The 16,265-nt window shown below is 43.6% G+C and overlaps 1 protein-coding gene across 2 annotated transcripts in view; it reads right to left on the reverse strand.

Moving 5' to 3' along the window:
• Positions 1–7,617, reverse strand: part of LOC144824622 (gamma-crystallin 1-like) — a 164,234-nt gene extending 156,617 nt beyond the window's left edge. For both annotated transcript variants that reach the window (XM_078683677.1, XM_078683676.1), the window contains exon 1: positions 7,531–7,617. In XM_078683677.1, coding sequence (XP_078539803.1) covers positions 7,531–7,554 — 24 coding nt within the window. In that variant the 5' untranslated portion in view covers positions 7,555–7,617. The remainder of the gene's footprint in view (positions 1–7,530) is intronic.
• Positions 7,618–16,265: the final 8,648 nt, after the last annotated feature.

Here is a 16,265-nt window from a genome sequence, read left to right on the forward strand (position 1 = left end):
TGAACATGTACCTTTTGACCCTAAATCCACCATCTTGTGTACACTAGACGTTGAGTCTTTGTACACTAATATTTCTCAAAATAAAGGGAAGGAGAAGATAGCCACAGACGGTCTCTTTACATTATTATTCCGTAAACCCAAGGAAACGAATACTGTCCTGTCATACATTAGTCGTCATCCTCGTGCTCTTCGTGGTTCTCCACCATTCTCCCAATTTTCCTGGCATAGGAGGAACTCCTCTCATAAATATGATTGTTTTACTGGAGCCAAAGTTCTGTTACCAAATTACAGATTAGGGGCTATCTTAAACAATTGGTCAAACAGTCAATGAAAAGAGCTTGGTACTGCCCATTAGAGAAACTACTGACCCCAAAATCTGTGATAGAAGTTAAAAACAGTTGAATGGTTTGTGTCACCACCTTTTCCCCAGTATCCAATCAAGTCAAGAAGTGCACACACAAACATTGGCCAGTTGTTAATGCGGGTGAATTGCAAATTGAAAAAAAACTTTTCGCATTGGGTAGAAATAAGGGTATCAAAGAATATTTAATAAAAGCTAGCCTCCCCTTAATCAAACCGTTGCAAACCTTACCTGAAATTTGGGTTCTACCACCCCATTTAGGGCATTTCAAATGTGGCAATTGCAGTGTCTGCCCATTCACTTCTGACAACAAAAACTTTACTTACAACTGTGTTAACATTGTATTGAATCAATTCTCAATCTGTAACATTATGAATGTTATATAAGCCATCATATGTCCTTGCCAACTGATCTACATCAGACAAACAACTCAAAAAGTATGCATCTGCCAACACAGAAGTCAAATCAGCTGCAAAGTGAAAGGCACCCCATTGGTAGATCTCCTTCAACTAAAAGTCCACACAGAGGATGACTTGCGCTGGCAAGTGATTACAGTGATTAAACCCCCATCCAGAGATGCTGACATCAACCCGCTCCTGAATAAAGAAGATTTTAAATGGATTCTTTGAACCAAGAGCCTTCAGAATGGGCTATAAGTCAGAGGACTGGACAAATCTGTTATAATCATCCTATTTGCCTTCTGAATAATTTGACTTTTTTGGGGAATTTATTGTTTCCCTTTTTACTTTTCCTGCTGTTCTGACACTCTGACCTTCAATTTTATGTCTCAATTTTTAGCTACTTCAGACTTGTCAAACTGATTTTTTGAAAGATGAATATACATGGCAAGTAAAGTTTTGTATTTACATGCTGTGTTGAAATTGCGCCAACTGTCTATATCCAATATATTGGATACATGATACCATGTGTACTGCCAAATGTAATATATCTTTTGGACCTATCCCATCCTTGTTTCCCCTCCTTTACTATTTTCATTTTCTTCCCGCCCATCATCTTACCCCTCTTTTCTAATATCTTTTTCATTTCCAGGATGGCCGCCAACTTTTCCATCCAGGACCACTCCTATCCACATTACACCCAAATCCCAGTCGTCTATTTGTCGGCTTTCACTTGATTGTGACTACTTCCTACTGAGAGCCGCACACCACTGCTGCTCATAACCACGACGTCTCACTTCGCTGCCAAGAACTGCACATCACTTCTGGCTGAGACCTGCAATTTTGTGACTTTGAGTCCCTCAGGGAATTGATCTGTGCTACGGGTCGCAGTGATTCCCCCTGCCTGATCATTTAGGCAAAAGCATTGCGTCATTTCTTGTGAACCAGGTAAAGCCGCATTGCAGGAATCATTTTGGTTTTTTTGCATTATTTTATTTGGCAGCAATCTTCATTCCACTTTATCTTTTTTCCTCCCCACCACTCTTTTTCCCAGTAGCCTAACTATACCTGTACAACCTTGTTGTTTCACTGTAGCTCGTGATGTGATTCTGCATTGCTGAGCTGGTAAGGAGCTCTGTTATGTCCGATTGGTTGTATTATTAGACCCTCACACGGTTATCTCAATGATTTTCTTTCACCTTCCAGGCTGCGTTCATTTGACTACTGACGTACTCGTGGTAGCACTCTGTAAGCAATTGCCTATTTGGTTGCACCTATGAACAGGTCAGTGCATCATTGCAGCATAATTGCACCACGTAATTTCGGCTATTAATAATTAGTAAATTGGGCAGATTATACACAGAGGCGTTTATTCACCTTCGAGCATGCCGCACAGGGACATAGACAGCAATTTTACTTTCACAATCACTGGTTGCACGTCCATGCATGGTATGAGAGACCGTCAAATTAATTACATTCTATAATTTTATTGATTCTCATTTTGTTTTTCCCCTTTTTACCTTCCCTCGCTCTAATAATTTAATTTGTTTCTTCTCCTTTTTCTTTATTTATTATTTCTTTTCCATTCTTACCTTCTGGCTTACATATATTGTTGCTTTGTGACAGGGATTTTTTCCCTCAGGCATATATTCTAAGTCCTGATGATGATCCCCATATTTCAATGTGGGATCGAAACATTGTCGACCAAAAAAACACCATGACGATTTCAAATGTGTTTTATTGAGATATGAATAGCACAGATACTATATGAAATTACGTGGTGCGAATTCAATATTTGTGGCACCTTGTGTTGTAAATGTCAGGGTTTATATAAGTTCTCCTGTTTTACTCGCAAGCCGTTTTTGGCGTTGTGCTTTTTTCTGAATATTCATTAAAACTACTGAGTATAGGATCATATTCTAGGCTGCTATAGAAATTAATTGTTTTCTCTATGTATTGTTATAAAAAATTCTCTGAAAGGGACATTTTGTTCCTTCATAAATACCCTGAAAGATATAAGCAGAAATTCATGGGGAGACACAAACTTCCCACTCAGTCCTGGGTGGATTGTATTGATTAATCTAGCAAGGCACTGAAGAGCTTGATAAGGGGCTGAAAGGTAGATGATTTCAATGCGCTGTATAACCTAATCATGAGGGAGCACACGCTTGATATTTGTTTTATAGAGCTGTGCCAGCACCTAGTAGATAGCAAGCTGACTAACCCCAGGAAGCTTGCTGAGAAAGCAGACCTTTGAGTCAGCAGTAGTATCCTAGAAGGTATTTGGAGGGGGGACTCCCAAAACAGTGGTCAGGATTACCATCAGAATAAAGAGGGGGGAGATAAAAAGAAGTTATCTCAAGGCCCTTAAAATAACTCTCAGGGGAAGAGCCCCATTCCCTTTCCGGCCAACAGAAAAGAAGCTTCCCTGACAGGAGTCAGAACTACTCCTCCAAGTGCTTTGAGAAGGGCATTACAAGGGGAATCCCAAATGTCCAAAAATAACTCCTCTTCCCACTGGAGGTAAAACACTAAGGGTGGTAAGTATAGTGCTTGGTGAGGAGTTTTCCCTAGTCAGTGGGGGAGTTACTGAGGTTACACTTGTGTCCCTGTGTGAGGTGGAGATGGTGCCTAAAACCCCTGTGCCTTCCAATACCTCAAAGTATAGGCAATAGTTCAGCATTAATGGGCACAATATTGAGGCTCAGAGGAACACAGAAGGCAGTATGACTATGGAGCGGAGTCAGCTGATAGCTCCAGAGCAGATTTTACCCAATATATTCCTCCCAGGTTGTAGTAGCTAACAACCGTGAGGGTCACAAGCTAGAGGTCCTTGTTTGAGTTGGAGGGGGGTCTCAGGTCTTTTGAAAGCTGCAGTGAGCCCTGCCATGCCAGTGGATTGTTCATTTGGCAATGACCTGGAGCACAGTACCTGGAAGGAAGTGGAGCTCAGGTCACACCTACAAACGGTGGGGTTGCCTGAGTGAATTTGTGCAACTTTCATGTCCATGGCTGCCCAGGAAGAGTCTCAAGGGAAGTCTGGAACCTGGAAAAATTACCCAGACAGCTGCAAAGAGAGGGAAATACCAGGGGTGTGGGAACCCAGCCCCTGAATGTCTACCATCCCGAGGAGTATGGGGCACCAAAGGAGGTTGCCCTGAAGCCCACTGAGGACATTGCCTCCCTTGGTGACATACCTGAACTTGCTGGATGGCAAGTAGAAGGGGGGACCCTCTAAAGAGTTGTGCAAGGCACAGATGTAGTGTTCAACCCCGGAGGGCATGAGGCAATCTTAAACTGCCATGTCGACTTAAAATGTTTAAACCTCCGTGCCAAGCCTTAAACTCCCTTTTTATTACATATACCTCACCCCTAAGTTATGCCCAAGATAGCCCTTATGGTAGGATGTGATGTAAATAAATAATTGGACAAGTACTTTTAAGTTTTACATGTCCTGGTAGTGAAAAACTCCTACATTAGTTTTTCACTACTGTGAGGCCTACCTCTCTCATAGGATAACATAGGGGATTCCTTATTACATTTAATAAGCAGTAATTTCCAAATGGGAGCTGGTAGCTATGTCATGTCTGGTATTTATGACATTGTTAATGATAAAACCTATTTAATGGTAAAGTTGTTTTTTTCATTACAAGAAAATACCACTTCGAGAAAGTTGACATTTTCCTGCCCTCAGCCTTTTGTGCTTGCAGCTTGTTTTGGGTCACATGACTGGGTGTAGCTGGCAGTTGCGCTTTGTGAATTCCTCTCAGACAGTCACACAATAGAAGGATTAGGTGTGCCTCAATGCATCATCTGCCAGCAAGATGGGGTCAGAGCTAATGATAACACCTTCTACAACTGAACAGCCTGCACCCTGCCTTCAAACAAAGGGCCTTACAACCCTGTAATGTCACTTCAGCCAGATTGGAGCCAGGACAGGAGAGTCTGGAAATTCCATATACTTCAAAGAACCTTTCCAAAAGCTTCTCCCACCTTCCAAAAGAAGGGATCCAGGGTATAAAAATAGGACCTTCAGTTCACTACTGGACCTGTGGAAGAAGTATCAGAGGATGCTGTTTCTGTGACATGTGGTGCTCTGTGCCAGAATACTGCTGCTGTACCTAGGATTGTTTTGCTGCCTGGAGCCTCCCGTGAACCCTAAGTAGCCAGCCCTGCTGCTGCGGGCTTCATCTTCATCTGTACCCAAGACATTCAGAGGTTAGTCCGAGGGCTAATTTTCTGGCCTTCTGTTTAGAGCAGTTGGGACATAAAAGACTCCCACCATCTTGAACCCATACCTGGACCCAGCGTCACTGAGAGAGTCTTGAACCCCCAAGAGGTGCTCCACCAGTCCTGAGGAATTAGAAAATGTTGGCCTAAAACTGTTCTGAAAACCAGGATGGAAATTAGGACCAACCCGTTTGCTTATCCAACTGAGGTGCATCTCCAGTCAGATTGATTTCAGGACCATTCCCACTAAGCCATTTTCAGAAGCAGCAAATCCCTTTCATCTGTCCTCTGCCAAACACGTATCCAGCCTCATGGAACTGTCTTCAGCCAAAGCCCTTTGCCTCATACGGCAGGAGATTTTCAACATCCATTTCAGTGACTAAGTCCGAACGTAGAAATCTTCACTGTGGCTTCAACCTAAAGCCATCCAATGACAACGCTCCCTCCTCAGACACCTCCTGCAGTCTTGCCCTGCTGAGATTTACCTTCTCCATTGTGGTTGGCTTGGTTTTGGGCCAAAGCTGTAATGTGACAAGTGACCGCACCCTGGAAGCAATGATTCCAATGGGAACTGGGTTTATTTACTTTTACACATTATTTGGATCTGAAATACAATTACAATTGAATGGAAATCCATTTATATCTATTCTCCCTAATGTGAGAGAGTAAAGTGAGCAATGCCTTGGAAAGTAGTTGGATGAGATCTCTGTTGACATACATACATGAAAAAGTGATACATGGGTATTGGTGCTTGCCAAGATGTTCAGTGCTGTGAGAAATATGGTTTGGATGTATCCATCTTTATTAAGAGATGGCAAATACATATAGGCACGGAGAGAACCAGGAGTGGGGTGTGGTAGGGGGAAGAGTCTTGCCAGCCATTTACCATTGATTCCTGCTGAGCTGGAAATAAGGCACAGTATAGTACAAGAGGACATGGTAAGGTCAATTTTAATTTAGAAAATGGCAAGTGAAATTTGAATATAGAATCTGCCAGCAGGTGATAGGGCTTAAATAGCAAGCTTATCATGAATAAGAAATGAAGGAGCATATTTTTGTAGGACAGCAAATACTGGGAAAGTAAAGAGTGGCTAGCTAAAATGCTCTACACTTGATAGGTTGGATGCCTTCAGTCCTTTTGCGTGTTATTAATTAAAGGTCTTGAACGTAGTGGCATAACGAAAAGTGAGTGCGCTTGCTAAGTACATGGGGGAGGGCATGCTCTGGACAGTCGGTAGCTCTCACGACGCCAGGGGCACACCACATGTGCACAGTGCCAAAGGAGGCATCCTGGAGCTTGGGGGCCCCTCACCCCAGGGACTAATGTTATGTCACTGCTAAAACTTGAAAATGTGTCCTAAGCCTTGCCTTGAGGTCTGATGACATGGTCCTTTATCTGAAAGTGAGTTGAAAAATATGTACAACAATCATTATGATACATAGAAGTCTTCAATACCAGTATATAATCTTTTTCTAATTTCTTTATTACAGTTGAGTTGTGATGTCTGTAGTCACCTGTAATAACAAAATAATGTACATGCTGAACTATAACAGCTTATTAAACTGTAGTTGTGACGTTACAATGCCTAAGGTGAAAGCCAGAAGCCAATGTGAAAGGCATGTCACAGAGCATCATTGCAACTGCAGTTAACACACTTTTCTGGCTTTTGATCTGTTTTATAAAATGAACAGTTATCAGCACAAAAGAGAGATTTATGTAAAAAAAAATCATACTATATGTCAAGTCATAGTTTATTGTATATGAGTAATTAAAATCTTTAAAAAATTCCCCAAAAATAAAAATATAGCTTTACATACATGATTAAAACCAGGCAATATTGATAGGACCACTTTGGTTGTTAGCTAAAGTGCAAGTGCTATACCATACTATAGTTTATTACAAGAAACAAATAATCTCACATGCTAATACTCATTCTGAGCTACGGCTTTTTATCTTATTTACATTACTTTTATTTTAATATGCTTTTGCAGCAAATTACTTGATGTGTTTTGGTGTTCAACTTCACACTGCAGATTGCACTTTTATTCTTAATGTCTGCAATCCTTGTATCTTTCATAAGGAGTTAAGGGGTTTGTGCAATGGGTGATATGGCGACCATATATTATAAATAATAGAATACCATATTCTGTACATTAAAAAGATATTGCAAGACACTTTGGAGTGCCAGGACTTTAGGAAGCAACCGGCCCTCCGTCTCGTTCCTCTTTATGGTCATGTTCAATATCCTTCTAATGTACGGCAGAGGGCACTTTATTCCATCTATACAAACTGAATAAATCCGACATTCGTCTATTGTTTACTTATGTTGAAACCAAGCATTAATCCACAATGAAATAAAAACAGATTCAAAACCATGCCAATATGCAAAACAATATCTGGAGCAAGAATGCCCCTGAGGTGAAAAACGCATTTCTGAATGTATTCGCCTCGGATTTCAATACAAAAAACGTTCTTTAAGGCAATTCATCAAGATTTATTTTTCAGAAGCACAGCCAAAAAAATGTAACATTTTCTCTTACCTTTCCCATTGTGTGTGCCTCCATATGATGGCGTTTTAGATAACATTCCTCTCTCTCCTTTTATATTTGGGCCATTGTGTTTGCTCTGCAGTAGTTAAACAAAAAGGACATTTTACACCATGTAACGAGACTGTGCTGTCCGTGGATACAATGGATGTCATGAAACAAAAAGGCCACGTGAGCTTCACTTGATGGCATTTGAGCATATTCCCATGACAAACAAGCACGTGGCATGACAACAGGTTCTGCTGAACGTTAGGAACGCCTGAAAAGTAGATCATTAGCACGAATCAGTGACTTTGGAAAGGCGACATTCTCACAACGCTTTACGTTGTTTTTAATTTAAAAAAAAAGGTGGAAAAGGGAAAAAGGTGAGCTGAGCTGTTCAGAGCTGGCTAGAGCTCAATGTTCTGGTGCAGTCTAGCAATAGAACGTCGTTGTCCGTAGTCCTGCCCGATTGCCAATAACTAACACTCTTTAAAAGAATGGAGGTTGTGGTTTATAACACCATTGTTTAACGTCCAAGGGCCATATGTATCATCAACCTGATTTGTGATTCTCAAATAGCGATTTTTAAGAAATCGCTATTTGAGAATCGCAAATAGGTATGTATGTACAAAATCGCATTTTTTTTGCGATTTCTTAAAATTCCTTAATTGCGATTAGCAAATTGCGAATTGCAATTAAGGAATACTTTCCCATTCATTTCTATGGGCCAGGAATGAATAGGAAGTTATTCTCAATTTGCGATTCGCAATTTGCTTATCGCAAATTGAGAATAATTTCAAGGGTGCCGGGGTTGCAGCGGTTGCAGGGGCTGCAGGGGTTGCAGGGGTTGCACCCCTAAAATATGCATGGGTGCACATGTGGCGCACATACATGCCCTAAGGGCATGTATGTGCGTCACATGGCACTTTGAAAAATGCAAAAATGTGCATTTTTCAAGGAATTCGCAACTTACCACCAACTAGAAGTTGGTGGTAATTTGCGATTCCTTAAGGACATTTTGCTAATTTTTTTAGCTTCATACATTTGCGATTCCTTAAATGCAATTGCAAAATAAGGAATCGCAAATTTTGCAATTCCTTGTTTTGCACCAGATTTTGCTTTATACATACCATTTAGGCCTTTGCAAATGCGAATTTGCTTGATACATATGGCCCCAAGTGATCCATCCACTATCAGCTTTAAGTCCTCCAACAGAACTTCTCACAGGCTACTGCTCACTTCCTAAAACGTTAACAAACTCACATCCTGCTTTGAATCTTAGATCAAAGTAGCTTGTGGTTACATTCATTTCTAGGATACCTTGATCTGTGTAGGGGCAGACTACAAACATGCATCTAGACTGCTTCTAGGCGACCAGTTAAACTTGGGAAACCTATTCACATTTGCATCCATTTAAAATTAGTACATCTATAATTCATACCACAACTTGCTTTTATAAGAAGGGGGTGGTGGGTGTTCCAGGATGATTCCAACCAGCGATTATCCAATACATTACAGGCATTTCTTAAGTAAAAGTTTTCAGCCTCATAGTAAGACAGTGAGAAAGTGACAAGTATATTTATTTCTAGATGAAGCCATCACGTTCAGTGTAATTGTTCACAGTTAAACCAACGAATACATATGTGAAATGGAGGGAATAAACCTGTGATTGCTTTTGACAGTAACTTTCCATCAAGTTAAGCTGTGCCTGCAAGGAGTTATGAGTCCTGAAAGAGAGTGGAAATATTCACTTGAGCAAGTTGATCTTCAGTTCTCAATACTGAGGACATCCTGGAAGCAGATAGTACCTCAATGTACATGGTATCTATATACAAAGTGAATAGTGGTGGTTGTGGTAATGAAGCAGACGCAGTAAGAAGGGTTCTAAGTTTATTCCTTACAGTCCCACACGGAGTGCGGTTAGAAGTCAGAACTACAATATCATTATGACAGTTGGGAGCAGGGAAGGAGAGGAGAGGGCAGGGTGGAATGTTGGGGTAGCCAATGGGAAGGGGTGAATAACAATGGGTGCTCTCGTGCAGGAGAGCCTGTGAAAAGTTACTGTCCCGTGCTGGCAGCAGCGCGTGACATTGCATATGAATAAATTACAACACATCTTCCTCTCTTGAATGTTTAACAACTATTCACAAACAAAATTATTAAAACGTTTGGTTTGTTGATGGTTATGCCAAACCTTCGTCTGAGAGTGTGATGGTCTGACACGACCTCAGTGTCTGAATGGGGATCGATATGGGTCCATCCAAACTATCCCTGAGACCCTGACTGTCAGATGCAACATCAGGATCAGAATGTGAATCACCTCACCACTCTGAACAAACCCAGTAGCGGGCGAGCTGATATCATCAAGCTGGTCCGATGTGTGACACTCTGTGGAGTCAGAGGTGGGTGGAGGACTGTGATCTTGCACATCTTCATTTGTGGGACCCTCCTCCCCCTATTGTTATAGGCCCTGGAACTGTGACCCCTTTCAGGTGCGTCGTAATCAATCCACAAATCTTTACAGGTACTGTTGTGCTGGCATAGACTTGACCATCTCTATTAGCACTATAGGGCTGATATTGGTTTGGCTCTTTTCCAGTAGAATGACATTTGGAAAATCTGTTCATGTGGCATACTTTGACATCACTGAGTCTGGCAGCGTTGTTGTACAGTTTGTTGATGTGCTGGGGAGTGGTGAATCTGCTTTCTCCCTTCCTGACTTTCCTTTCAATGCAAACTTTGACCTGATCCCCAAGCTTGAACGAATGCTCTTTGACACCATGTCTGGAGTCGTACCAATCTTTATAGCACATTTGCGTCTTTTCTATGTTGTTTCTGATGGTTTCAGGTGACCACTCAATCTGTTTGGAAGCGGGCATCCATCCTAGGTCTTTGCTCAGGGGTTGTCTGCTCCTCATTAGGACAAAGGGTGCCTCATTAGGGCTGGCACATGGTGGAATCCTAAATGCCCAAATGAGTTTGAATACTTCCGCTTCCCAGTTGAGGTTGGCATTCCAGGATAGTTGTATATGCCCTTTAATGACTCGATTGAATCGTTCAATGAGGCCATTAACCTCAGGATGGTAGAGTGAGGTGGTGAGATGGGTGATACAACTTCTTTCTAAGAATGATTTGAATGCCTCGGAGGAGAATTGAGGGCATTATCGGTGAGCAAGAATTTGGGTAATCCTTCACTCAAGAACAGCTTGTCTAGAAATGAGATGACTGAAGAACTGTCAGTACTTGATACGAATTTTATCACCGGCCAGTTGGAGAAGTGACCCATGACCACCAGAATATACTTGATCACTCCATCAAAACGTTCAATGGGCCTGCTGATGTCCAAACCTATCCTCTCCCATGGTATTGTGGGAGGATTGAGGGGAAACAGAGGAACCCTGGAAGTTTTCAGACTCTTGTCCGAGTCATTGCAGTTCACGCAGTCTCTAATCAGGACTTTGATCTGCTTGTCGATTCCGGGCCACCAATAACTGGTTCTGACTCTTTGTTTGGTTTTTGAGATACCTAGGTGACCTTTGTGGTATAAGTTGAGGATTTTATTTCTGAGCGTGGCGGGGGCTATTGCTTTACCTATTCTTTACAATACCCCTTTATCCAGACTTAGTATATTTCTAATTTCCCAATAGACCTTGGCATTTTCATCAAGACGCTTCTTCTCAGGCCAGGAGCTGTTGATATATTTGCACAATGTCCGTAGGGTGGGATCTTTTGACATATGTCTTTTCCACGCCTCCACCGAGATCCCGTCTAGGTCTGCTACTTTCTCCGCATCTTCGTGGTCATTTATGACTTCGTCGTGGGGTAAGGGTAACCTGCTTAAGATATCAGCTACTTTGTTCCTAACTCCAGGCCAGTACTCGACTGTGTAGTTGTAGTCCAGCAGTTTGACAGACATCTTACTGAGCCTGGGGGAAGCATTCTGCAGGCTGGAGGCAGAGAGGATCTTGATCAATGGTTTGTGATCAGTGTGCAAATGTATATTGTATCCCCAAACATACACTCTGAAATAGTTAAGTTGAAAAACTTAGAGTTGTGCTCCTGAGGCGGAAGCCGGGAGCGAGGCATTTCTTTTAAAATTTTATTGTCACAGATTTACTTGTGTTATTTTAAAATTTCAAACTGTCACAGATTACTTGTGTACTTTTTAATCACTCACCTGGAACTAGCAGTTAGTCACAGCAGAGCCAGCGCTGACGCTGCACGGTAAACTCCATTACTCCTTCGCGCCCTCCACAGGAGCAGAGGCGCTACCTTTTAGGCCACACACCTTTTAGGCCACGCCCCCAAGCCGACTCCTACAAAAGACGCCGATTCTGGACGCCAGGCAAAACTTAGAGTTGTGCTCCTGAGGCGGAAGCCGGGAGCGAGGCATTTCTTTTAAAATTTGATTGTCACAGATTTACTTGTGTTATTTTAAAATTTCAAACTGTCACAGATTACTTGTGTACTTTTTAATCACTCACCTGGAACCAGCAGTTAGTCACAGCAGAGCCAGCGCTGATGCTGCACGGTAAACTCCATTACTCCTTCGCGCCCTCGCCACGAGCAGAGGCCACGCCCCCTTTTAGGCCACGCCCCCAAGTCGATCCACCCCCCCGCAGTGGTATAAACCATGTGCATATTCCGGTCGCGCAGCGGGCGAGCGCAGCGGGCGAGACGTTTGCACACCGAAGGCGCGCCTAAGGCAAGCCCGTCTGCGCCCGTCCGCGACCGACCGGGACTAGGGGCTACACCCCCTATCGGTTCTACCCCAACTCTGCCCTTACCTATCCGTTACTCGCGCAGTGAGCTGCTAGCCATTAACAAAGTTAATACGAATACAAAAACTCATCTGTGCTCCCAGACCGGACCTGGCTCATCCTATGGACCCATTTCCTGCCTCGCCTGCCGTTGGTCTAGCGTGGGTCAAACCCCAACTGACCATCTCACAATCATCGGGAAAAACCAAAACCATCTGGCACTGAAATGTCTATATTTTAATGCCAGATCCCTACCTAGACACGCCCTGGACATCTGGGCTGGACTACGGAAACTCCCTGTTCGTAGGCATGGCAGAGTATCTCTTCACCAGGCTCCAAATGGTGCAGAACGCAGCGGCCAAGGCCATTTGTATGAAAAGGAAATATGACTCAGCCAAGAGCTGTCTGCGTGATCTCCATTGGTTACCAATGAAGCAAAGAGCAACTTTTAAAATGATGTGTATTACTCATAGAGCACTGCACAAAACTGGTCCCCTCATCCTTAGAAATAGGATTCAGTTCTACGCTCCCACTAGGAACCTCCGCTCTCAATTCTTGGCTCGTGCAAAAACCTGCCGGGTAAAGAGAGCCAGGATGGGCGAGCGTGCCTTCTCTCACATCGCTGCTACCAAATGGAACAAACTACCTACAGCCCTCTGACTTACAGAATGCCACCTGGCATTTAGGAAACAGCTAAAATCTTTCCTCTTCCCCCACCTAGAATAATCTAACTGGATTCATACCTACGTCACATGCACTTTAGCAATCATAGCGCCGTGATATCCTACCCTGGATGATTGTTAGCGCTTTACAAGAAATTAAATTAAATTAAATTAAATCTACTGACATCAAATTCCCCAGACCTGGTTTTTATTACCGAAACCTGGCTATCTGAAACCAGTGGTCCAGACCTAGCAAATGCCCTCCCCTCTAATTACAAAATTATTAAACAAGACAGACCGGGCAAAAAAAAAGGTGGCGGAGTCGCTGTGATCTTTAGGGATCACCTAACGTGCCTTGCCGAACCTACAACTGTTTATACCGAACATCAGACCCTACCTTTCAAAGTACTTTTTGAAGGTCTTACCATTATAGCCGGAGCGGTCATATATAACCCCCCAGGGCAACAAGCTAGCTTAAGAGCCAAACTACTGAACCAACTGCTACCACTTTGTCTGAAAAACAAAAACTATATGGTAGTCGGCGATTTCAACATCCATTATGAAAAAGCGGGTGCCCCTGGATCCTCCCAATTGGAATACGACATGGGAATTTTACAACTGAAGCAGTGGATAGTGGGCCCTACACATTCAGCTGGCCATACCTTAGACCTACTATTCACCAACATTGAGTCGACCGATATTAAAGAAATCCTACCCCTATCCTGGTCCGACCACTCCATGGTATCCTTCTCATTTAAACTCCCCGGGAAACATCCGAAGCCCAGAACTACCCCGCACATGTCCAGCAGAGCCTGGAGGCTAATTAATGAATCAAACTTTCAAAACTATTTTCTTGAGACAGCCACCACACCGGCGGATGATTCTCCCGTCTGTAAAGATGTCGCTCTATTAGATGCCGGAATCCGGCAAACGCTAGACAAACTATCGGGGAAAAAAAACACAAACGAGAAATGGTACACCCCTCACCTCAATAAACTCAAAAAGGAATGCCAAAAAAATGAACATCTATGGAGACAGATGAAAGATAGTGAAGCGAGAGCAAACTATATTACCAAACGGAAACAATACATCTCGGCCATTAAAGATGCAAAAAAGGCGTATTTTACTCAACGTATTCATGAGAACAGCAACTCAGCAAAAGAACTGTTCAGAATAGTGAAGGAGCTTAGCAAACCATCCAGCACCTCACAAACCCTCACCCCCTCAACCGAGGCCTGTGAGCGCATCAGCACTTTCTTTTCCAATAAAATCAATAGAATATACTCCACCTTCACTCCCCTAAATACCCCTAGCAAGCCGGATAACCCTGGCGAGCACATAATGACATCAGAGAGACGCAACGACCAATTAGACTTAGGCAATACACCTCGTCTAACTGGTTTTCAACTACTCTCTGAAGAGGAGGTATTGCGTTACTGAGCACAGTCAAATCCGGATCCCCCTCGGACCCCTGCCCCCACTTCGTGTTTTCCAAAATCGCACCCACGCTCTGCCCCCTTGTCACCCAACTCTTCAACAAGTCGCTAACCACCGCTACCTTCCCGGAGGCCTGAAAACACGCCTCCGTGACCCCCCTCTTGAAGAAAGCAGGATCCGACATTTCTAATCCAGAGAACTACAGACCTATCTCCCAGCTTCCCTATCTCTCCAAAGCCTTGGAGATGTCGGTCAATATACAACTGACCCGGTATCTGGAAGATAACTCTCTCCTGAATCCATCTCAAACCGGCTTTAGAGCTAACAATAGCACCGAGGCAACGTTGCTGGCAGTGTCGGACAGTATCAGATGCTCCACTGATCAAGGGGGATCGGTGGCACTGATACTGCTTGACCTGTCAGCGGCGTTTGATACGGTTTCCCACGACTGTCTGCTAAACACACTCCTGAGTAAAGGAGTGCAATCAACAGCTCTGAACTGGAATCGATCCTTCCTGAGCAATCGTACCCAGGCAGTGCATATGGGTCAGTTCCACTCAAAACCCAACACCATCGGCTGTGGGGTCCCCCAGGGGGCCTCATTGAGCCCCACTCTTTTCAATGTCTATATCTCATCACTGGCCGACATTGGAAGGAAGTGGGGCATTGGCATATGCTCTTATGCTGATGATACACAGCTGATGGTGGCAATGGATGAAGGGCCTGAGACAACAAAGAAAAAGCTTCACAACTGTCTCTCCGAGATGGCCCAATGGATGCACAACCACTGCCTAAAAGTAAACGCCGGCAAATCGGAGATTCTCTTGTTCGGGGGAGCCAAACTTATATGGGACGCCACATGGTGGCCACCCACATTAGGACTGGACCCTGCTCCAAAACAACATGCGAGAAACTTGGGGATCATCATGGACGATGCCCTGTCCATGAAGGACCACGTCCGATCACTCTGGGGCAAGGGTTTTGCCATACTCAAACTTCTCTCAAAGCTATTCCCCTGGATACCCCTGGATTGCAGACGGTCAGTCACCCAAGCCCTACTGGTTAGCCGCCTGGACTATGGCAACGCATTATTTGAAGGGATGAACGAACAACTCTTCTCCCGCCTTCAGGTCTTGCAAAACCAGGCGGCCAAACTGGTCTGTAATAAAGGCAAGCGAGACTCGGCATCGGAATGCCTAAAGAAACTTCATTGGCTACCGATGCGCCAGAGAGCTGCCTTTAAACTACTAAGCCACACGCACAGAGCTCTTCACAAAACTGGTCCCACAATTCTCCAAGGGAGGATCGACTTCTACGTTCCCAACAGAAATCTACGTTCAAGTCAATCAGCTCTGGCCAAACCTAAGCGTATTTACAAAGTCAGAACAGGTGGCCGCGCCTTTTCCTACCTGCCAGCCAGAAGATGGAATGACCTACCTTCCGACCTTAGACACACCACAAACTATCTTCAGTTTCGACAAAAACTGAAAACCCACTTTTTCCCTAAAACTTAACCCTTCCCTAAAACACAACCCCCCAGCAATGCCTCAGTAGTCTCTTTTGGTTCATAGCGCCGTGATATCCCTTGGGATGAGTGTCGCGCTTTATAAATACCGAAAATAAATAAATAAATAAATGAACAGGCAAGCATCTCGCGTTCAATCACCGAGTACCTCTCATCAGCCGAGTTGAGTGATCTCGACGCGAAGGACACTATCCATTCCTTGTTGTCTGTATCCTTCTGAGCTAGCACAGCCCCAAGTCCTTTGTTGCTGGCATCAGTAGTAACAAAAATTTCTGCATTGGGGTCAAAAAGTTTAAGAAAAAGTGCATTGCTGATTTCCTTTTAAATGGTGCTGAAAGTGTTCTGGCATTCCGGGGATCACAC

This window comes from Lissotriton helveticus, chromosome 3_1 (genome assembly GCF_964261635.1).
Source record: "Lissotriton helveticus chromosome 3_1, aLisHel1.1, whole genome shotgun sequence".
In the NCBI taxonomy this organism is placed as follows: Eukaryota; Metazoa; Chordata; class Amphibia; order Caudata; family Salamandridae; genus Lissotriton; species Lissotriton helveticus.